We start from the raw sequence: 25,047 nt of genomic DNA, 5'->3' as shown, positions 1-25,047 counted from the left end.
CTTTGGATAATGATGAGAACAAAATCTAAATAATAACTAATAACGGGACCTATTGTTCTAGAAAAGAACCTCAGGAATGCTGGTCCACCACAAGAGGGCCATCCTGAGTCATTTCTCCCTCGGAGAAGTTCCAGCAGTGAAGCAGGGCGGAGATGCCCTTTAGCAGAAGACAGAACAAGAAGTCCCTACGCCCTTTCCCTTCCCCACCCGCCTTCCTTGGGAGTTGCCGAGTTGCCCAGTTGCCAGCCCACCTTTGTCTTCTACCAGAAATGTTAGATTTATCACCAATAGGTGGTAGTATTGTATTTCCAGTTTGTAATTGTCTAATAACATTTCGCTGACAGAACAAGCAGTTACCAGCCAGGACTGGCTGGTCTCACCTTGGCACAAAAAAGAAGAGCCAGCACATAGAAAGGGCTGGGGGAAACAAGTAAATATAGGTAAGCTTTGATTGGAGCTTGGGAAAAGAATCAGTTTCATGGGACATGAAATGGGGAGAAGGAGGGGTGATGAGAATGGGAGATTGTCTGGGTGGGTGCCAAATGTGTGGGTTGGTGCCCAAGTGAGAAGAAATATGTCATCATGACGTGAGAAGACTATGGTAAAGGCTCTAAAGATGAAGGTACAAACAGCGAGGCCCAAAGCCACAGTTCCAGGCAGCCCTGTGAACATTGTGATCAGAGCACTCTGCAGTCAGCCAGACTCATGGTCCACACCAACGTCTCTCAGGAAATCCACAAGAGATGCAAACACAGTACCCCCAATGGCTGTCCTTAGCCTTGACAACATATTCTTTTATTGATGCTGTTGTCATTGAAATATTTTGCACAGGAAGAGTCCCACAACTTCATTCTTTCTCATCTATTCTGAGTTTACCTTGCTTTTTTGAACCCATCTACTTTCTACAAATAGCAGGACTTCAAACAAAGAGCTTATAACATCCAAGGCTAGGGGATCCTAACTTTCCATCCGTTACCTCCTTTGGGGGCTTCACGTGGATATTTTCGATTATATGGAGCCTAAGCAGTTAGAATAAGTCTAAGACCTTCCATGCAGTGGCCCTGGTGCCTCAGCAGATATGCTCTCTGCCCCGCCCCCCCACCCCGGGTAAAGTTGCTCAGATTCCTAAGAGTCATCTAAAATCCAGAATAAACTGATTTTGCTGACTTGTTAAGTAACATTCCCCCTCTGAAGTTCTAAAGAACTGATTTAGGCTGCCACATAGGTTGTTCTATTTAAAAAGTCAAGCTCTGTTTTGTCTGTCCAGGAATTCACGATTCAGAGGAAATGACGTGGATTGTGAAAAAGCTGCACATATTCGTGGAAATGAAGAAAGGAAATTATAAACTAGATGCTAAGCAGAATTTTCTGACTTTAAGAAATAACAGACTCTATAAGGTATCTTTCAAAGAAAAAAAAAAAAAGCTCTCGAAGTCTCTTCCCTTATAAGCCATTTGAGGCCACTGGGCAAACCAATGCGCTTCTCTCTGCCTCTCACACCCTCTTAATTTTCAAACGCATAGATAGGTTAAGATAGGTACTTTCAACATGAATTTAAAGAGCTGACTTGCTGGCTTTCACGGTACATTATGTTGGACAACCTCAGAAAGGAACAGATGTTATTTGTCAGCCTTTGATAAAATCACATACCAGGTCTTGTTTGTTAACATAGATACATAAGCAGCTCAGCTCAAACACTCAGCAGAGATCACGGAAAATCAACATTGAAGGACAGCTTTTCTCACTTTCCGATATGCTCTACCACTTCCTCTTCAATCCTTACCTTCAGTTAGAGCATCTGACCCAAAGCGTGACAACCAGATGAAAGTGGGCTGGAGTTCTACCCAAATATAGCTATAAAGAGTGCGTGAATATTTGGAATTAGGTCTTCGCTACCAAATTGACATACCAAACTTCTCCGGCAGCTGATTAAATAACCGTGTCGCAACTCTGCCACAGGGCTTGAAAGGAAGGTTGCAAAATGCAGGCCAATATACATTCCAAGCTCAGCACTGAATTTTCCCTTGTTTTATGAGTTTGAGTCAGTTATGCTTAAAAATAGCCAACTAAATTTTTTTTTTCTCAAGTCCAGGCCAATTTACCAAAGACACTCTTTCCTAAGCCCAAGAATGTGCATGCAACGGAATTATCTACAGTAAGGTTTGCTTGTTTGAATTTCTTGTCAGTGTCATGTTTAAATAGCACAGCTTCAAAGGTACAAATAGGAGAAAACTCCTTGTCTCAGTAGTTGGGGGACTTTGTTCTCTCGATGAACAAAGAGACCTGGGCCTTCCTCTTTTAGAACTAGCTTTGTACAACAAAGATAATGCAAGTAACAGGATCAAAGGGAAGGGGAAGAAGGTACAGGGGATGCTCTTTCTGAGGTCTCGGGTACCATCTCTATTAACAGGCTATAGATGTGGTTAACATCTATAGGGAGAGTAAGAGATGGTGATGTAGGGATGATATACCACATACTGTGGGCACTCACAGAACAGCCTTAAGTTCCAGGGAGAAGGCAGCAAGGGATAAGGTTGCTTTGCACTTCCTGGCAGTTTGCTAAAACCACCTCCTACGTACTTGCTCCCAGCAGTCCCATGAGATAGAAGCAGGTCTGAATTCCCTGATGCTGAATGCATGTCTCACTGTACACTACAGTGTGGGAGAGGGGTGTACTTATATGTGGGCACAAACGGGAAAGTGGGGTATACAGCGGGTAGTGGAGAGTTGGAAAGCGTCTCCCTGGAACTCAACTATATTGTAAAGTTGCCTCGTTAACTTATGAGAAGCTGTCAGAGTGACCTCAATTCTCTCAGAACATGGGAACAGTAACCAAGTCAGTCCTGTTTCCCCTCCTCATTTTCTTAATGGGGTTCCATATATGAAGTGCCTGGATTGAATTCTTCTCTAAAACCAATGCCTTCGAAGTTCATAGGTGAGATTAATATCGCTGTTGCCAGGATGACTTTAATTCCTAACAAGAGATCTAAGGATGCGGCGGGTGTTTGGATCAGCTTAGACCTCCCTTGGCTAGCCTCTCCTTTCTTATTCAGGCCACCAGATATTGTGGAGATATATGCAGCACCCCTGCATGTATGCATGTAGGCATGTAGGTATGTATGCATGCATGCATATATGTATTTATTGTTTCATTCCATGCAAAAATGTCTTGGGATTTTACTGTTTTCTTAGGGAAATCCAACATGCTCTCAGGTGTCCAATAAAAATAAATTGCAACCATGAGCCTTTTTGTTTGTTTGTTTTGACGCTTCACTAAGAGTACCTGTTAGAGTTAGCTGTTCACATGTTCGTCCAGGTCAATGAACCAATTGAAAGTGCTAAGAGAGCAGAAACCGAATTTCATTTTGTCTGCACCTAACAGCCACCTCCTTACATGGTTTGTTAAATACACAAGGGATCAGGGCACCTGGGTGGCTCAGTCGGTTCAGCATCTGCCTTCAACTCAGGTTGTGATCCCAGAGTTCTGGGATCGAGGCCTGCATCGGGCTCCTTAATCAGTGGGGAGCCTGCTTCTCCCTCTGTCACTGACTCCCTTTCTCTCTCTGTCTCTCATGAAGAAATACAGGAAATCTTTAAAAATAAATAAATAAATAAATACATAGGGATCCATGTTCTGCATTTCTGTTGCATTCTCATACCTCTGTATATGCCTGCTCATCTTGGTTTGGACACCAGTCAGCTGGTACATTCATTCCCAGAGGATCTGTGGCACACCACATGGGAAGCTTTGTGGAGTAGATAACTGTGTACAAATCCACAACTGGTGGATTGTCCGTGTCTGTGTCCGTGTGTGTGTGTGTGTGTGTGGTCATCTCGACGCTCTAACTGAGGTTGTGTATGTGCCTACATTTGCCGGTGTGCGCATGACCCTGCACCCACCCACTGTTCATCTTGGTCCTCCTTTCTGTCCTGTACTATTCCCATTTGTCTTCTTTGCTTTTGTTGGTTTCGAGAACCTGTGCTAATGAAAGAGAGTTTTCTAACACTGCACCACTGTGGAATTAGAGCTGTTTTGTCATGAGAGGCAAAGGCCATATAATAAAGATGGAAATGCATGTGGACATCCACTGAATGGTGGAAGCTTTAAGGTCTGCTGAAACCTAGACGGCTCAGGATTCTATACCGCTGGCCTCACACAGTTGGCTGCAGCCTTGGGTCAGGCTGTGTATGCATATTTTAGACAATTCAAACATCTAAAGAAATGGTTCAAGGGAGTTTTAGAAAATACAAAAGCCTGGATTCAAAAATTCAGTGTTGGTGGGTGAGGTGGGGGCTCAATTCTAGAAACATCCTAGGAATTCTGATGTGCAGTTAGGACTGAAAACCACTGATCTAGATATTGAGTTCTTGATTCTTTTCATGATAAAGAAAGTTACAATTCCAAAGCCTGTTTCTTAAAGTCACACAGGGTAGTGACTATCCATGATACTTCTGAAGTGAACATGTTCACTGCATACCATGCTTCATCAGAGGGACAATATTAACCATTTGGGTGGGACAATTATTTGAGATTTTGATTCCTTTCCTCTTAGCGCCATTAGAGCTTCCCAGTTACTCTGACCAACTACAGCACCTCCATAAACCACCAAATGTTCCAGGGGTAGCTGAGAATCATCGCTTAGGTGGGGGTATGTAGCTTCAAAGGCAATAAACATTTCAGATAAATTTCAGCCATCAAACACTGACTTTCAGTTCTGTTACTAAAATGGTCCCCCTGAGATGGCAGTCTGGAGGCTTAATCAAGGCTCTAACATCTAACAGACAGACTTTGATTTTTAAAGTAGTTTCCTTCCCTGAGATAATTTTTTTTTAAAGAAACAGTGGAATAATTGATTAAATACGGCACTTAGATTATTTTATTTCTTTTTGCCAAAAAGTTCTATCTAGCCTTTTGAATCTCTAAGATGAAAAGCCAAGTAGATAGTGACAGATTCCAACTGTTGGCTAACTACTCCTCCTCACTCTTGGTCTCTCTTCCCTCCAAAACAAAACAAAAGCCAAAAAGAAAAATGTAAAGAACAACACAGAGACTAAGAGCAGTTTTTTTTAAATGGAATTCTCAACTATTGTGAAGTGTTTTTTTTTTTTTCTTTCTTTTTTTAAAAAAATTACTGCTCAAAGGGAAATGGAGGAACTGGGGGATGAGGGTTCAAGAGATTGTTACCAGAACCAACTTTCATAGTAGAACAAAGATTCTCCACATATCATTATTGATGCTGAGGTGCAAGATACCTCACTTTATTTATTTATCTATCTATCTATTTATTTATTTATTTTAAGATACCTCACTTTAACCACAGATTTTCATATCCACCAGCCAAGCTGCAAAGCATTTCTGAGTGCTTGACTTCCATGAGTGCTGATATTTCTGAATCTTGATGGCAGTGGTACATTCCAGTTTTCCACTGGGTACACTGTCAACAAGATGGACAGAACAGGACATTTTGCGTACATGGAACCTATCCAGGCCGCTTTAGGGATGAAGAGAAAGGGAGATGCTCGGGTTCACCAAAGCAAGTTTATACCTAGAGAACAATTCCCACTGGAACGATGTTACTGGCCTTGGATTTTGACTTGATGAAATTCTAGAGAATGACTATTTTTCCCCTACTGTATCATCTGCTCTGGAAGCAGTTCTGTGTGGTAACCTATTAGAGAGGCCAGAACTCCAGGCAACAAATTTGATCAGCAACAAATGCCCAAGTATAATAGGTAAATGCAGAAATGGCTGTTTCACTTGGAGCTGGTGAAATGCAGTAGGAGGGATATAATCACTTTCTCAATGAACTAAGGTGTAATTCACTCTCATGCTTCCAAACACATCTTTCTAAACAGAATACCATCAGCAAATTGCTAACTTTCCATGATGGTCACATTCCATTCATTCACCATAATTTTTGCTAATATTTACTTGATATCAAAACTATCTTGTTAGTCTAATGGAACCAAGCAAAGATACTTTATAAATCCATCTACCTATATTTTGAGATGTGACCATCTTGTGAATGTCCAGCTTTTCAATTACCATAATAGTCAACTACTGAGAAGTAATTGAAAGATTTTGTCATTTTTTTACAGTCATAATTAGTTAGCAAGAAGAGTACAGACTAAGATGTAAAAAAAAGAAGCAAAAACCGAAATGATTTATATTAAAAAGTCATAATTACTTCCTTACCTGAAATATTTTAATGCTTGGGCTTCTTTTTGAATTTGGTAGTGGTAAGATGTGTCTTTTTAAAGAAATAGGCAGTCTTCAGTGTTTTTATAGCATTGATTACTACAGAAATTATACTTCTTTTACTTCTTGTCTTGAAGGGTGAACAAAATAAATAAACTGAAAATACTACAATGAATGGTAAATGATGAAAGATTTACAGTACAAAAAACAGTGTAAAAAGGAAGACAAGTTTAAATATTGTTGTGTAAGAAAGTGATGAAAATAATACAAGAATGAGAATAAGTAAAATGATAGGCTGGAACATCTGGGAAGGTAAATGCAGAGACAAAGAGAAGAGTTAATTAATAATAATTTTTAAAACTTAAATTCATATTAACTAATCTAAGCATTCATTCAATTTAAGATGAAGAAAAACCCTCCCTTAAGCCTGCATTTACAAAATCTGAAACCTATTATTACACACAGTTCTTTCTCTCACTCTGATTTCTATTTTTTCCCCTGATGGTATAATTGAAAACCCACATGCTTCAAGTGTTCAAAAATCTGCTACAAGGAAACTGAAAGCCAACCATTTGACATCATTAGAGAAACAATAAGCCTTAATATTTCAAAATTCAACGAGTTTTATCACAAAACTTTTTTGTTTTTTTTTTTTCATAACAAAGCAGAGCAACATGCAAGGTAAATAAGCAATAGGGTTGCGATTTTTCTAGTTGTGACTAACAGGCAGTTAATTTAATATCATGCTTCTGCATATACAGTGATCTTTAAATTTAAATCTCTTGCGTGTCTTAAAAGCCATGCACGCTGTTGTACTTCCGTGTGTTCTCCAATGGATACAGGACAGGAGGCTTGCCAGAGAGGTAGTGCTGCCTGCTGTGTTTTACAAATTCTGTCTTATGTGGTTAATTCTGACAAAATGCATGGGTCTTTGGCCACCATACCTGGCTAGAGCAGCTCAGTCCAATTCATCAGTTGTGCCTCTACAAATTGGGATGAAGGAAAAATGCTGGTTTTCCCTGTTCGGGAATAGTTATTACTATTTCTCTGAATCAGTGTTGGATTAAAATTAAAGTATAACACTCCTTCCCCAGTCTTGAGATAGATAGATGGCAGTGATTTTTTTCCCCCCTAAAAATAACGATCCTGTTACTTCCACTTGTAAAGGAGTGACTTCTGTTTCTTTTGGTAGGGATCTAGACACAGTATCCTCTCTTCACTGTTGGCTTGTAGATTTGTCAGTAGTTACACAATAATCCTGGATACTTAGTAATTAAACCACATTTTAAAACTCAATCTCAATCTTGGTTCAAAATTTACAAATACATAATTAAAGATTCCCATCTGGGATCTTCTTACAGCCTGATCCATTCGAATCAGTAGAGTAATACTGAACATATCGACACATAATAATTTATGTTTAAGATCCTTTAACCTTTACACAAAAACTGATGGTGGGGGTGTGTGTAAATTTCCTTTTTAACCAAAACAGAGGGTGGGAGTTACCAAGCGGGTTCCGAAAACCCGAGGCCTGAAGAGGGACAGTGTGAGAGAACACGTGTGCTATGGGGCTACGAAGCCCAGTGAGACTCTGCGCGGGGACCCTGAAGCGGGGCGTGGAGGTCGGTGCGCGGAGACGCCCCACCAGGGAGCACGAATCCGCGGACCAGCCTGGCCATCGCCGTGGCTCGCAATAGGCAGAACTGTACCTGACTCACGGATATGGGCTCCTCGGCGCCGCGGTCGTCCGCAGACTTGGGCACCTCAAGGCGGTCTATGAAGGTCTGCAGCTCCTTGCGGAAGGCTTTCATCTGCGCATTGATGCGGTAGAGCAGCTCGTGCTCGCGGATGCGGCTGCCGTCGTCCTCCTCATCCATCAGTCCGAACAGGTCCCCGTTGGCCACGTAGATGCGCGCCTCGGTGATGATGGTGCTAGTGTCGGCGATGAGCCGGTCGATGGTCTTGCCCAGGCGCTCGGCCTCGGAGCGGATGTCCTTCATCTGCTGCCGGTCGGAGAAGCTCTTGGGCCAGGGCCCCGGCGCCGGGTAGAAGGAGCGGGTGGGCGTCAGGCAGCGGATGTTCCGCACCTCCTCCGAGTCGCTCTCACCGCCGATGGGCCCCTCGCGCTTGCGGTGAGGCGGCCGCGAGTCGTCGTCGCTCTCCTTCTTGCCCGCGTCGCTCTCGGCGTCGCTGTCACGCGGGCTGCCGCGGATGCCCAGGTGCGAGGCCAGGTCGTAGCGCTGCATGTTGGACATAAGCACGCGGTTCTCGTACTGCAGCTGCATGACCTTGCCGCTGAGCTCGTTGATCTGCAGGCGCGCCGCCTTCAGCTCCTCTTGTAGGGCCTCGGTCTTGGCGCTGTCGTGGTGTCGCGCGCTCTCGTGGCCGCCCGACTTGTACTTGTACTTGTTGAGCTCCGCCGTGATGCGCTTGTTCTGCTCCTCCAGGTCCGCCACATTCCGCCGCAGCAGCTCCGTCTCGTCCTCCACCAGCTGCAGGTGCTGCCGCAGCTCCGACAGGGATTCGCTCTGCTCCCTCATGAGCGGGTTGGCCGAGCCGTTGAAGTCGTCCCCTCTCAGGTCGTCGAGTTCTGCCTTCAGGCCTCTGTTCTCCACCTCCAGTTCCACGATCTTCCTGCCCAGGATGTTGGCTTCCTCCTCCACGAGCCTCAGCCGCAGCTTGAGCTCCGCCTCCCTGGTGCTGGGAGGGCCCCCGGCTTCTCCTTTGGGCAAAGGACTGTCCAGATCTCCGTAAAAGGATCTGTACTTCTGAAGCTCGTGCTCGAATCGGTCCTTTTCTTTGTCAATCTTGGCCATTTTCTTTCTCATCAGAGCGGCCTCTTCCTTCACAAACTGCAGCTGGCATTTCAGATCCTCATTGTCCTCCTCATTGGGGAAAAAGAGGGGAAGAGGAGAGGAGGTCATTTTTATGTAAATCGAAAAGACAAAAAAAAGTACACCTGCAAAATTAATTGCTTTTTCCTTGTAATTAAGATTTAATGAGACCCAGATAAGTAGATGCTGTATGTTTTCTACAAATCATTTAAATTATTTGGTGGATAAAAGATGAGGACAATATCACATCCTGGAAACAATAAAGAAAAAGAAATATAAAAAGAGAAACACTATGGTCATCACCATTCAGAGATCATCATGCCTTGTAACAGCACAACTGTGGGGCTGTCGTTTCAACAACGTTCCTTTCGCATGTTGTTTTTTACATGATTTGAATTCCCCTGACTATAATAAATGTGAAACCTATTCCCTGGATGGAACACATGCTGTGTACTCACTGCCCCGTATCGAGCACTGACTCTCAGCCAATTTCTGTAAAGTTCTTTATCCGTCTGGCCTAATTTAATGTTTAGAGTAAACTTAGTAATAGATACTAAAATGCCTGGTTTAAAGATACTCCATAACTTCTTCAAGGTTGCAGAGCTAATACGTGGCAAAAAACAAAGGTGACATTTGAATTCAGTTCTGTCTGACTCTAAGGCTAATGGTCATTCTGAAGGAGCAAAGAAAGTCTTCTCTCCTCCATCTTCATTCAAGGCATAATTGCTTACTTAAAGACCTTATTTAAAGTAAGGAAAATTTAACACTGGAATGGCTCCTCCAAGGAGAAACTGGCAAGTGTTTCATCCAGATCATTTTAAAAATAAGATATATTCCCCATCAGTCTGAAATGAATTAAGTTGGTTCTGCCCGGTACATGGATGATGGAGTAGACCTTATAGAAGCTCTTCTCACATTTTTTAGAGCAATCTGCAAACACTAATCACTGACTAAGTTGAAAAGTACAAACAAACTAAAATTGGAAATCAACTTGCCGAGAGCTAACTAATATCAAAGTACATTATTATGCCTAAGGACACATTTCCTGAGGACAATTTCCCCACATTTGCTTTTAAGTATGTACTTTGGGTCAACGGCGTAACTTCTGTGGATTTTGTTTTCCTCGTTTTTTAATATGTTTTTTTATAAAAGATTTTATTTATTTGAGAGAGGCAGAGAGAGAGAGCGAGAGAGCGAGCATGAGTGGGGGTGGGAAGGGGCAGAGAGAGAGGGAGAGGCAGGCTCTCCCTTGAGTAGGGAGTCCTATGAAGGCTTGATCCCAGCACCCTGAGATAATGACGTGAGCTGAAGGCAAATGCTTAAAGGACTGGGCCACCCAGGTGCCCCTTCTCATTTTTTAAATGGAAATAAAAATGCCTTTCTTGCCCAGCAATGAGTCAGCTGTGTTGAAATGAGTTGTGGTAAAGTAGCAGCAACCACTGATAGTGAAGGTGGGAATAATGAGCTTCTGCCAGAGATGCTCATTAAATATGGCCCAGAGCCTTGGAGATGCACGAGATGTAGAACAAGGAGGGCACAGGTCTCCTGTCCTCCTTTCTGCTAATGAGAATTAATACAGAAAGGTCGAGAGCTGATGAGTGCACAGAGCCTGACCATTGCATTCTTTATATCATTAGGCCCTGACATTAGCCCTGTGAGGAAGGTGATCTAGTTCTACCTGATAGATAAGATAAGGCAAATGAGCTTCAGAAAGGTTGGTTGACTTGGTAGAGCACAAGTTAATAAGTGACAGAACACATCTGTAACCAGATCAATTCCAAAACTCTTAGTCTTTTAAAAAACAAAACACAAAAAACAGTAAAACCTCTTATTCGTTCCACTGTTTGTGTTGCCTCTAGAAAAGCAGCACAAGAGAAGGAAAGAGGACAATGGGGTAAAAGAAAAGAAATCGGATGTGTTGGTTTGTATACTTTCCTCTAGAAGGGGTTTAGAAGAAAGGACAGAAGCACAGAGAGAGGAGATGAGAGAATTCCCAGGAGCACAGTGAGAGAGAAGGATGAGAGTGTAAATCACAGAAAGATTTGACATGAAACTCTATTTCACAAGGCAAGAGAGAAGCTGGTCTACAAGAGACTATGTGTTGGGCCCTCAAACCAGTTCAGTGAGTATGAACCCAAGGACACAGAACAATCTTTACTATGGAATCAGCAGAAGACTCAAAGAGAACCCCAATGTTTCCAGCTTAGGCATCTTATTGGATGGTGCTGCTAATGACAGGGAAAGAGAATGAACAAAGAGGAGGAGGTGTGAAGAAGATGGGTCTAAGCGTATTAAAATGCAGTCTTCGAGGTGTGTCAGTGGAGGGATATCTAGCGGAAACATCTATCAAAGACAAGTGGACTCTCAGGCCCAAGATTACAAAGATTACACCTCTGGCCCTGCAGAGAGTTCAGGTGCAAAGGGGAGGAACATGAGAATGAGATGTATAGAGGTGATGATGGAAGTTATGGCAGCGGTTCTGAAAGGAACCGAAGAGAAGAAAAGAAAGAGACACGTAAGACATAGCTAAAGGTGTGGCGAACAGGCAAGAGAGTCAAATATCATGCAGGGATTAGAAACAATGCTTGAATGGAAAGGTGACCAGCAATAAGCAAGTCCAATATGCTTTTACATAAGCTACGCTTTGTTAGAAAGTAAGAGTAGGGGAGACTGGGAAGTTAGGTTGAGTGTGGTAGCACTCCTTGATTGCAAGTCTAGGCCTTTATTTAATAGTTAAAAAAAAAAAAAGTGTTAGTAAAATACTGCAGTTTGAATCCAACCAAAATAGCACTGGATGTGGTCTAAGTCACAGACTGGAGCAGAATCACACTTCGCTAGGCTACTTTAAGCAAGCATAACGTTTAATGTTTTAGCAAGGGAAGGTTACCTGATTTGCATATATGTAAACTTCCCTGCCTTAAAGGAATGAAAACATAAACCTTATTTTAAGACTTGGACATATACTACATGTAAGAAAGTCCCTATGAGGGAAGGAAAAAATGATGGGCAACATAGTAATTATTTTGTATTTGTTTAAAAAGAAATCTTTTCAGGGTGCTTGGTGGCTCAGTCGTTATGCATCTGCCTTCAGCCCTGATCATGATACCAGGGTTTTGGGATCGAGCCCCACGTCGGGCTCCCTGATCAGCGGGAAGCTTGCTTCTCCCTCTTCTATCCCTCCTGCTTGTGTTCCTTCTCTCACTGTGTTTCTCTCTGTCAAATTAATAAATAAAATCTTAAAAATAAAATAAAATCTTTTCAGTATACAAAGTGTGATAGTTTCTACAATGCCAAGAACTTAAGAACCTGTGAGCCAGTGCGCCCTGCATGCTCAGCCTGTAACCTAAGTATTGTAGCTGCATTTACAACTGAGCATGGAAATACTGTGTATAAATGCCGAAAACGTTAAATCCGAGATGGTATGGGAAGTGCCTGGTTTACAGTGTCTGGGCAGTACCTGCTTGGTCCTATTGTCCACAGTTAATGCTAGGCAAGAAACATTACAGTGCTTTGACGTGTGAAGCAAGTGGTCTCTTATTTTTGTGTATGTTAAAGACTCACTCTTAAAAAGATATGAATGACATGTAAAGAAGGGGAGCATCAAGACGATGAGGGGCCAGTGGGCTGAGTCGACCCCAGCTTTGACTGAGCCACTACTAGATGCTAAATAACATTCCTAATGAATTATATGGATTAAACTCATTTAATTCGTACCACTCTCTATGATGATCCCCTTTCACAGATGAGGAAACAAAGGCATAGAAAGAATAAGTAAGTCATCTAAGGCCATACAGCTGGCACATCACTGCCCTTAACTGTGTGTGATACCATTTCTCAGTAAATAAAGTCACTGTGGTGCTGAAGGAACGTGGAAATCATACATTGAAGAAGGTGAAGCAAATAAAAATGAAGTACGAAGCCGTACAAATAACAGTAGGTTGAACCATATGGAATTGCCATTTGCATAGGTCAAAATCACAGCATGTTGGCAATTTCTTTTGGCTCAACCTAGATAAAGGAGACATAAGAGTATTCAAAAGCGCATACCGAACACGTTGTAGTATCAGACACTAGACACTGACAAGTCAAAGCTGCATAACATGACCCATGATGACAATCTGCCCTGGCCAAGTATGGGAGATGAATATGTAAACAGTAGAATGGGAGGCTGGCAGTAATCTAAGAATCAATCCATGGTCCTCGACCTTGACTGAGCAATAGACTCATCTGCGGACTACTTTATAATTGAGATCTCCCATCCAAGACAGTCCTGCTCAATCCACTGGGGTGGTTTTTGAAAAACTACAGGTAATAATCTCTGAAAATAAATGAACTGGAAACACTAGCAGGGACTTTAATGGCCACAACAGTGCACTTAAAATTTCCCAGGTGTCTGGGCCAGGAAATAAAAACGGGTGGACCGCAATGTTTCTTGGTTGTTGTAAGGTCCCAGGTCCCACTGGGAAACCGATGAAAGGTGTGGATGTCTTTTACAGAAAGGTGCCCACGTGCACATAGAGTGGGAGGGTCACAGAGCTACAAACAAACTCTTAGATATTCCTGGATAAGAGAGTATTGTTGCAGAAATAACTAAACTTTAACATGGGAAGTATAAGAATAGGCCAAATGTGAGTTTTAAAAGAAATAATCTGCTGATTAAAGCTGACTTAGGATTTTAGAACAGGGAGAATATAGCCCCTTCTCCGTCAATGAGGTGGAGAAGAGAATTGACGGCAACATGCGGAATGACCCATAGCAAAATATGTATAGAAGGTGGCTACAGTCATGGCAAAGGCAGAGTGAGAAAGCTACAGTGACAGAGCATCTTTGAACTTAGTAACGCAACAACGAGAAAGATACAAAATGGAGTAAGGCTCTGCCTCTGAGACTTTTTGGGACTTTTGAACTGCTGACCCTTCTTGATATCCTTGTGCCAGGACCAGGAAAAAAGTTAATCAAGAACAGAGCAGAGAGAGAGAGAGAGGAAAAGGGGAGATAAACATTCAAGATGTTGTGTTTTATGAGATGCCTGGGTGGCTCAGTCGGTTGAGTCATGTGACTCTGGGTTTCAGCTCCGGGCACGATCTCCTGGGTTGTGGAATGGAGCCCTGCACTCAGCAACGTGTTCAGCTGGGAGGCTAGTTAATTAAGATTCTCTCCCTCTGCCCCTCTCCCCACTTGTATGCTCTCTCTCTAAAATGAATAAAGAAATAAATCTTAAAAAACATTTGGTAAGTTGTGTTTTTAAAAAAATTGAGACCAGCTTTTCCAAATTTTGGATATTTCAATATCGCTTTAGTTAAGATTATTATCTAATGAGAAAACACATTGTAAGAATAAAAAAAAGTATGCTATTGTATGAGATTCCAACTGACACATGCAAAAGTCAATAACTAGCCAAGTGTTTCTGGAGGGCCATGATGTCATTTCTGCCCCCAAATATTTCCTCTTCTGTTTTAAAATCTCCTCCATTACATCTATCAGCACCTCCAGGCATCTCTTAGTACATCCTTTAAGTTTTATTTTTATTCATTTCCTTTCTTTTGCTTCCCCAATCACTGGCATGGAGAATTACTTCTTCTAGGACCTCCTCATCACAAGCCTCTCCCATCCCTCACCATCCCTTCCTACAACGTTCCTTTCTCTACTCACTCCTCATGCTATAGGAACAGCCATTCTCTTGACCTTATTAAGTATGAATGAAGAAGATTAGCACTGTGCATACAGTTGTCAAACACAGCAACACATAAGGTACTAATAACATTTTAAGCAATAATAGGTTTGTTAATGTTAGCTTTATAAGCAAAGACACTGAGTGCTCTATACTGACTCTATCTACAGCTACAGAATGGAGATGCATAATTTAAAAAAATTTTTTACATGAGTGTATCTGGCTACTATGTCCACTTATAGATTTAGAAGTGTTTGATATACTAGTTGAAATTTTATTTCCACATACCTCTGTGGGAGTCTGTTGAGTCTTTTTTTCAGATTTTGGCAGATCTTTGCTTCCTCTTCTTTTTAAGGATAGCTGAAACAAAGCACAAACATATTTAGTTTGGTAAACTATCATTTTAACTCCGTTTTATGGTCTCAAAAGTATCTACTGTCATATGACAAAACCAAACCAAATAAATTGTGTTAGTTCAATCATCATCCAGAAGGAAAAAAAAAATCCAAACCAGATAGAATTTCATGTATTTTTACCTAGGACTGGGATACACTTCTCAGTAGGTGAGTAAGTGGCAACCATCAACCATCTAAATAATTTAAGGAAACCCACTGTGAAACTGCAGAAAACAACTTGGATAAAATTTAGACCAATAATCCAATATACCACCTATTCCAAACAAATGCAAACCCTTGTTAGCATTCCTCTCACCAAAGAATGAAAAGGAATAGGGTATTCGCAGTTGAAGGCAGGTTTTCATAAGCTTGTAAAGACAAACTTTCAGAGGATTTATGGAGAATTTGAAGAATTTTGCTCTTTCCTCACCACACATCTGTGCAGACAAATACAATGCCCATACACATGTATATAATGTAATACAGTAGGGAATTGTTATAGTGAACTGGAGAGGACGGGCTCTATCTAAGGAACGGGCTGAGAGGGAATTAGCTACAGCTTATTGGTGTCATACAGAAATGTAGGCTTTTTCTAGAGAAGCTAGAAATCTGGATTGTTATGTGCTGGTTGGCCCTAATTGAAATTCAGACAAACAACACTTTTTTTTTTAAAGATTTATTTTTATTTTATTTATTTATTTATTTGAGAGAGAGGGAATGAAGAGAGAGAGCATGAGAAGGGAGAAGTCAGAGGGAGAAGCAGACATCCCGCTGAGCAGGGAGCCTGATGTGAGACTTGATCCCAGGACTCCAGGATTATGACCTAAGCCGAAGGCGGTTGCTTAACCAACTGAGCCACCCAGGTGCCCTGACAAACAATACTTTGTAAGCAAAAAAATACAGAGGGTCTCTCTGTAGGAATACAAATTCATATGTATGAAATACCTACCACATACCTCATATTGAACTTAATATCCAAATATCAATTAAACTGTGCACACATCATCAGGAAGCTCACAATATACCATGGGAGACAGAGAAGCAAACAATTATCGTACAAGCTGGGAAATGCCAGGCTTTAGGTTCTGTGAAGCAGTGCTTTGTCTTACTGTGGTATTACCACCATCAGAGTAGTACTTGGCACGGGCAGCTATTGGGAAAAATATTTACTGAACTAACGAAAACATATTCATGATGACCATATTCAGAAAATATGAGGTTCTGGGGTCAAAGAGGAAGATGGGGGTATAGACTGAATGTAAAAGCAGGAACGGCTCCGTAGCTCAGGGGTTAGAGCACTGGTCTCGTAAAAGCAGGAACGTCTTCCCCACAGAGGAGGCTTCCTGGATCTGCAAAGAACTCCATGCTGCATTTTCCCCATGTTAATTTCTAACCCATATCCAGTGTTAAATGCAGGCATATGGTCAGGTCCAGAAGGCAGGGGAACACATTGCTGCAACTGCTTTCATTCGGTATGAGACTCAGACTAGAGCCAAATGAATAGCCTGTGGGCTTATTTCTACTTCTTTACAGAAGTAAAGATGTTCTCTATGTTGCTTGTATAATCTTAGAAACAAAGGCTGTGAGGACTGCTTCGCCATAACCAAAAGTGGTTTGGGAACCAATCAACAAAAGCAGTCCCAAGAAAACCCCCCAAAATAGCAAGCTGAACTAGGGAATCCTGGAACAGTCTGTTTAGAAGCTGTCTACAAAGAAGCACCCAAATTCATTTTATTAAATATTTACTGAATGCTTTTATTTTCAGTGTATTTTATTATATGTTCATTTACTGCTAACTAATGTACTTTATATGGCACCTGTGATACTGTAATAATAAAACTAGCAGTCACTGCTCATTATGAGTTTCCTAATTTACTAGGCAAAGGGTCTATTCAGTCAGCAATTTAAAACAGTGTGATGAAAGCAATGATAATGTAAAAACAATAGTAACTGGCAATGATTGAACACTAATTCATCTCTAACACTTTACATATATTATCTTAATTAATTATTAAAGTATTTTATTCATTCATTTGAGAGAGAGGGACAGAGAGAGAGAGCATGAGCAGAGAAGAGAGGCAGAGGGAGAGGGAAAAGCAGACTCCCTGCTGAGCTGGAAGCCCAAAAGGGAGACATGTAGTCATCTGAGTCACACCCAGGCACCCTTAAAACACCACTTTGATTTAACAAGCTCTTCAGGTGATTCTGATGTATGATAAAGTTTGAGAAGGGCTCGTCTAAAATTACAGTTCAGTAAGTAGCAGGATCGGGTTTTGACCCAAGTATTTTTTATCTTTATATACTAGGTCATAAAGGAGAAAGGCTTAAACCAGTCTGGGACTGGAGATGGTGTGGGAGCTAGGGAAAATTTCCAGAAAGAAGTAACATCTTATCTTGAATCTGGTAGATGAAGAGTCAGCCAGTTGAAGAAAGAGAGGAAAGGGAAAAACAAAGCATTCTATGTAGAAAAACTGTTTCTGGGACACATTTCAGTAGGTCTATAACAAAACTTGAGGAGAGCAAATGATGCTGATGGCATGAGTCAGACCTGGAAGGATACTGAATAAGGTTGTTGCAAGCAAAAAGTATCCATAATCAGATTGTCATAGAAGAAACACATAGATGCAAAAGTAAAAGTCCGAATGGCCACGAGGTAAAGGGACATCATGCAAGGGAAATGAGGGAAAGTAGGCTCTAAGATTCTGAGAGCTTTTTTGAGTGGGCCTTTATTTTTCATTCATTCTGTAAATATTTGTTGAGTTCTGCCATATATACTAGACTATCTGGTTATACAAATGTGACTTACTCTCCTCCCCACCAAAGAGCTAACTGTTTGCAGCGGGTAAGAGGATGTAGATAATTAGTGAAAACTGTAGACAGAATTAATGAAGGGCAGTGGGTGAAGAACAAACAAAAGATTCAGAGGACAAAGAGGCATCTACGATTCCAGATCCGGAGAGTTGAGAGGAAATCATCGGAGGTGGCTGATCTTGGAAGGATGTACAAAATTTCGACAAAAGTAAAACCAAATAAAAGAAGAAGCAAAGACTCAGGGAAATAGGTGTGCCCTTACAGACTCACTGACTTCAGACAAGAAGTAATGGGGGTAGAGACACTACAGAGCTCAGGGAGAAGGAGACACTTTTAAAGCACTGAGGTCAGCTTGTGGAGCTGAGAAATTTAGACTTTATCCTGTGGGCAATGTTAAAATGAGCCCTCTAAATTAATATCGGAGAAAGGCTGAAATCAGGCCATCCTTTCCTAAGAGGCATTTTCTATTTTACTTTTATTTGAATATCACTCAAGTGAGGTGTCAAACCCAAAGCTCTGAAAAAAGATTTCTCCTTGAAGAAAGGTAAACTGCCTGTAAGGCGCTTCTAACTCAAGTACCTTCAAGTATCACATTCAAGTGTTCAATAAATATTTAATCATCTTTTCATATTCCCATAAGCTTTTATTAACTTTCTGACTCCAATAAAACAAAGACAGGACTCATTTGGGTAGAGAAAGTTGAAGAACTAATATAAGTCCAGTTTCTCTCTGTCTCTCTCTCTCTCTCTTTTTTTCAAGATTTTATTTATTTGAGAGAAGGAAAGAGAGAGGGAGAAGTAGACTCCCCACTGAGCGGAGGACCCAATGTGGGGCTCCATCCTGGGATCCCGGGATCATGACCTGAGGCCAAGGCAGACACCTAAACGACAGAACCACCCAGGTGCCCCATACGTCCAGTCTCTTTCTTGTGAGTGTAAATTTCTATCACCAACTCCCCACCCCATCATCCTGTCCCACCTGCATGCATGAAATCCAGGGAAGAATTCAGGCACCAGTTCATGGAAGCTGTTTGGGACACCAGAACTAAATTTCACATTTTCATCTTTGTTTTCAAAGTAGGCTTTTCAGATGGCTCTCTAGATAAGAGTGTTGGAAGCATTGTCTTGTCCACATCTTAATTCTTTTCTTTCCCAGACTCAACTAGTCCCAAAGAAGCTGCTAATCTTTTTCATCCATAGGAAGGCTGGGAATTAGAAGGTTTTTCCGAAAAAACACATGCTTGCACAGCAATGATAGAAAATGGATTGTTCATGTTCTAAAAATATTTTGAGACTGCCTTTTTCCCCCCTCAACTGAAATCTGGTCTGCTTCTCACTATGTAGCATCTTTATGTTTTCAGCAATTAAACAACAGAGAAAAACCTGTCTAAAATGGTACTGAAAGACATGATATGTATAAAAGCCTCCTACGTTTTTGCTAAAATTGAAGAGACCCATTTGTACAGTGATGAAGTCAAGAAGGAACCTAGAGCTGTATTAATATCTAGGATTTACTGAGCACTCACTGTGTGTCATGCACATTTCTAATCTTTAACATGTAACTACCCATTTGATCTTACAACAGACTTAGGAGGTTGACACCAATTATCTGAAGCACTCACAGGATAAATCATTCAGCTAATAAGGTTAGAATCAGGGTGTAATTTATCCAGCTTAAGCGTTCTTGTTCTGAATAATTACATTACAGTGTAACACCAAAGGAAGGAAAGTACAGGGCTGGATTATTCCTGAGCATGTCCTCCTCTATGCTGTTACACCACCGCTGCCTGGGCTTGGGGCCCGAGTTTACAGACATTACACACAAGCAATATGTTTTTTCTGTTTTCAACATAGGGCTCACCAGCAGTGACATACACACCCACACTCATCCTCTAAATTTCCAGCAATGTTGGGAAAGAGGCATGGCGATTTCCAGTGGAAGACTGGAGGAAAACTGAGAGGCAAGAACTCTGGCTCTGCTGAGGTCTGAATGTTTCTGTCCCACCCCACCCTCCGTATTCATATGTTGAAATCCTCCTGGTCCGTGTGATGATGGTATTTGGAGGTAGGGCCTTTGGGAGGTGCTTAGGTTCTAGGCATAGAACTCTCATGGATGGGATTAGTGCCCTTAACCAAAAGAGACCTAGAGTGCTCCCTAGCCCTTTCTGCCTAGCGAGTATACAAGTCTGCAGCCTGGAAGAGGGTCCTCACCTGGCCACGAGGGCACACGTCTGATCTCAGACGTCTAGGCTCCAGGAACTGTGAGAAATAAATTTCTGTCGTTTGTAAGCTACCCAGTATGTGTTTTTTTATAGTAGCTCGAAGGGACTAAGACAGGCTTCAACCCATTTTGAAGGGAAATGGGAGAGGCTCTAGAAGTCTTCCTCCTTCCCTCCTATTGTATCCTTGACGCCTACCAGAGAGCGTGCCAGAGCAGGGGCCGGCAATAGCACCCAGAGAGCTTGCTCATGACCACATGCTCCACTCTCTCCCTTAAAAGGGGGAAGCAGGATCCCAAGCTTTATACAAAGACATGATCTTGGGGGGCCAAAGGGAATGAGGATGAAGGAGGCAGGCTAGGATAATCAGGTCATGCCGTTCTGTGCAAAATCGTCCCGCAGCTGATCGTCTCATTCAGAATCAGAGCTACACTTTATGAAGGCCTAGGAGACCTTGATCACACACTGCATTTATCCTGGTAATGTCTTCTAAAGATTGCGATCAGGCTTCAACCCAGACCAATTAAAACAGATTCTGGGGTTAGGCCCAGGCATTTTTTTCAGAATTTGCAGGGTGAGCACAATGTACTCTGAGAACCACTGCTCTCCTGCCTGACTAGTCTGCCACTCCCCACCTCCAACAAGCTCCTGTGCCTCATCTGTCGCCACACGCACCCCCGCTTTCCTTGTGCTCGTGTCACAGACATCCTTGTGGTTCCTCAAACATGCCAAGCATGCTCCAAATAGGGGCCTTTGCTCTGCCCGCAACATTCTTCCTTCCTATGCTCCCGTACCCACCCCTGCAAAATTCTTCAGGGTCCCTAACCAGAGACCTTTCACAACCATTTCATAGAAGATAACAGATAACCATATAAAATACCTCTACTCTCTTGCCCCATGCACTGGTTATCTTCTAACCTTGCTTTATTTTCTCCATAGCTCCTTTCGCCTCTGACTTGTGTATTTGATTCATGTCTAATCCTCATTCTGGAACATGAGATCTACCCACAAAGAAACTTTGTATTCTTTGTTAGAAGTCCACCTGGTACAAGGTCGTTGCACAGACAGCATCAAACTGAATGAAGAAAGGACCACTTTGACCTTACTTCTTACATAGATTTGGTTTTTGAAGCATTATAACCCAAGAACTTGGTAGAAGGTCAAAAAATAAATAAAAGTCCATTTAAAGCTTGTAAAAATAAAAATGTCTCATTGTTTTCTACAGAAAAGGTCTGAAGAGCAAAAAATGAATGTGCTGAAAAGTGTTTACAGTGTGACATATGATATATTTTCACTGTGCTCTAATCCTTTTCTTGATTTTTTACCAATCCCATTTTCCCCAGTGTCAAAATTAAGATTCTGGGTCTCAAAATCATTTTGGAAAGGATATCTGGTACCAGCACTCTGATGGGCTGTCAGCTTTTGTGGCTTCTACTCATCAGCTCCTCTCCCACAGTTTCTCTTCTGTCCCTAGCCATCAAGGTCTCTGGAGCCTGGGCTTCTCTTCCTGCCTTCAAGCCCAGGTCACCAGGACTCTTCTCCAACTTGTTTTCTAAAGTGCTCTCTCTCTGCTCTCAGTCACGGAGGCACCAAGTCAGTGACTTTCACTTTCCCTAGCCTTGGAGAAACATCAGTGTGATTACTCTGATGGGAACAAAGTTGCTTTCCATGTCATCTCACTCGCTAAAGGTCTACAAAAAAATAGTCTGGAAATTATGGGTATAAAGGCAACTAACCTTTTGGCCCCAACTACTGTCTGTTATACATTAGACTTCACACCTTTTTTTAGTGATTAAGGCTTTCCACAGTAAGATTCTTCAAAAAACTGGTTGTATTTTCCCCCTCCCAATAGGCAGGCCATTTGCAATATGCCCCATTAAGAGGCAGAGTCTATTTCGGTGCCTCTTCAAACAGGGCTGGCCCTTTGACTTGCTTTCAACAATAAAATGTGGGAGTTAAGTGTGGTAGCAGAGGTGACTTGCTAGTTCTGACACTACCCACAAGGATCTGGCACACTTGTGCTCACTCTCTCTTGGACACAGCCTGCCTCCTATGACAAGTCTAGAATAGCCTGCTAGGTAGAAAGAGTCACATGGCCTAGTTACTCCCATTGTCCTAGACAATAGCCAGCAAACTTCCAAATACAGAGACTTGATTGTCAGCTGTTACTGACCAAAAATAAATGCAGGAACCCAATTAAGACCAAAAATAATCCATATAGAGGACCACAGAATTAAGTAAATAGATAATTGTTGTTTTAAGCCACTAAATTGTGGGATGATTTGTTACACAGCTAAAGCTGATACATTTACCAAATATTTATCATCATTGCAATTGAAAAAGCCCCAGTTGATATTTATGGGGAAAAAAATCTCCTATTCAAAATTCCAGAAAAGCAAAAGACTCATGTAAAAGATCAAGAAAAAGAGTTGAAGGGGGTTCTCAGAAGAAAAAAATAAAGTTGAGTGTATTTTCCTTCTTTCTGTTTTTCTCCTGCCTTTGTCAATATTTTGATTCCATAAAATATTTTTAATAAAACTGAGCTTTAAATAAATTATTATAAAGGCTCACCTTCCAGTTCCAGATTGCAGATGTTTCTTTTAATAAAAGTAGGTGTTCAGTTAGCACCAAAGGTGTGATATGAGTTAAGAGCTAATAAAGTTCATCCTAACAGTCAGGCTTATTACAGGGTCTGGCTCAGCACATTTTTGAAGTTAACACACTTGAACTTAGCTTTTATTCTTCCTTTTCAAGAAGAAGTGATGTATACACATTTACAGTGTTTCCCTAGATCTAGGTTTCTTATTTATATGTCAGTTCTACCTTTACTTTATCAAATTTCAATTGTCCTTTTGTTTCTGTGAATTTCCCAGGCAGAGGAAGAAAAATAACTTTAATTTTACAAGCCTTTCTACTTACGTTTCAGAAGTGAAACATAAAGAATTTAAAGGAAGCTGTACCCAGAAAATCCTCAACTGTAATGTAGGATTAGATTTTTCAAATTTTTACTGATTGTTAGTTAAGAAGATCCAACTTTAGAAAAGGACAGAATGGAGAACAGCTTGCTAATAACGCATAAGTGTTTTTATGCTGGAACTCACTTTCCATGATTAATACAGTGAAATTCAGGTAAGCCAAAACTTGAACAGCAAAATATTCAACTTCACCCCAGAAAATCTAAGAGATCTTAAAGACCATGGGATATCAGAGAGAGAAAAAAGAAAGAGAAAAAGAAAAGGGAGGCTCTTTTCATTAATGGGTTGTTGTTATACTATAGGACCAGAGGAAGTGACATAGTGAGGAAGCTGGAGTTGAAGTTGTAATAGTTGGGTCTTATAAATTATTTGTGAAGAATATCTCTTTAAAGTTAGGACCCAAAGGGGCGCCTGGGTGGCTCAGTGGGTTAAGCCTCTGCCTTCGGCTCAGGTCGTGGTCTCAGGGTCATGGGATCAAGTCCGGCATCAGGCTATCTGCTCAGCAGGGAGCCTGCTTCCCCCTCTCTCTCTGCCTCTCTGCCTACTTGTGGTCTCTATCTGTCAAATAAATAAATAAAATCTTTAAAAAAAAAAAAGTTAGGACCCAGAAAAAGAGCACCTGACTGGCTTAGTTGGGAGAGCACTCAACCATTAATCTCAGGGTCGAGTTCAGGCCCCAAGTTGGGCATGGAACGAATAACTGCCTGCTTTCTATTGTGTGCTTCATACCATATGCTCAAAACAAGATCTTCAGGGAGAATTAGTCTCGGTATTCTCCATATACTCTAGGACCCTCAAGGGGCTCAAGGTTACTGGCAAGAGAGTTTCTAATACAAGAAATTCTCATGTCATTGTAGAAACCCTTTTTTGGAGTAGTGTATAGGTTTTTAGTGGGTTTTCCAAATTACTGATAATAAACGGATCCCAAAGTAAGACCATCTTGCTTTAAAAAAGCAAAGACAACATAATAAGTGCTTCTCTGTTATTTGTGTCATGCAAATAACATGCAAATGCCTCAGAAAGTTTCACACAAGCAACGGGAAGCTCTCTCAGTTAGACTTACTTCTTTAAGGCTGAAAACCTGGTTAATGAATTTTGAAATAATTGTTAAAAATTATTTTATGGGTGCACCTGGGTGGCTCAGTGGAAGCCTCTGCCTTTGGCTCAGGTCATGATCCCAGGGTCCTGGGATCTAGCTCAGCATCCAGCTTTCTGCTCAGCGGGGAGCCTGCTTCCGTCCTCTCTCTCTGCCTGCCTCTCTGCCTACTTGAGATCTCTGTCTGTCAAATAAATAAATAAAATCTTTAAAAAAATTATTTTATGCCTTAGACCCTTTATCCGCAATAAATATATCCTCACAAAGCTATGAATGTCATGAGCAAATACAGAGCTTTCTATTCCTTTCTAATTTGCACTAGTTAATGAACTGAGTTCTAAGTGCCATTGCTTTTAGCAACTAAAATGCACTTAGAAAATTATGGCTGGACAGTGATAGCAGTGTCTTATGGCCTTTTTCTACCGTGAACCAAAGTAGGAAAAAATACACTGCAGCCAGCATTTATAAGCTGAAATGATGATTTGTCCAGTCTTTTTTATATTGTGTCTCAACCAGCTTCTACCTTATTAATACAGAAGTTTTTGTATTAAGTTCAGGATCTGGGAAGAAATATGCTTAAAATACCATTGGCATGCCAGGATGCCGAGGGGTGAGTACTTAGGTACTTTAAAATGATTCTTTATACAATTATACATACATTTAAGATATTTTGTGATAAAATTTTAAAGGTCAGAGTACTCAATCATTTCTGAAATGTACTGAAAAGGAGTAGTTGTTAGTTTCTGGAATAATTCCTAGACTAGGTTAAAAAGTTATAGCCCATAGTTGTGCTTTAACATTTTTGGAATTGTTGCCAATTTTTAAAATGGGGACAATTTACATTCTAA

General features: G+C 41.4%; 1 protein-coding gene across 4 annotated transcripts in view; it reads right to left on the bottom strand.

Annotated features, from left to right (window-relative positions):
* Positions 1-6,341: 6,341 nt before the first annotated feature.
* Positions 6,342-25,047, bottom strand: part of SOGA3 (SOGA family member 3) — a 44,290-nt gene continuing 25,584 nt past the window's right edge. The window contains exons 5-7 of one of the 4 annotated variants that reach the window (XM_046005646.1): positions 14,993-15,064; positions 7,909-9,084; positions 6,342-6,503 (exon numbers count right to left, since the gene is read on the bottom strand). In XM_046005646.1, coding sequence (XP_045861602.1) covers positions 6,393-6,503; positions 7,909-9,084; positions 14,993-15,064 — 1,359 coding nt within the window. In that variant the 3' untranslated portion in view covers positions 6,342-6,392. Of the gene's footprint in view, positions 6,504-7,618; positions 9,085-14,992; positions 15,065-25,047 lie in introns of those variants that run through there. The other 3 variants (XM_046005647.1, XM_046005645.1, XM_046005644.1) reach the window with 3 other exon arrangements.

Source organism: Meles meles, chromosome 5, assembly GCF_922984935.1.
Source record: "Meles meles chromosome 5, mMelMel3.1 paternal haplotype, whole genome shotgun sequence".
Lineage (NCBI taxonomy): Eukaryota > Metazoa > Chordata > Mammalia > Carnivora > Mustelidae > Meles > Meles meles.
The sequence above is the reverse complement of the archived record's forward strand: the minus strand, read 5'-3'. Positions and strand labels throughout refer to the sequence as shown.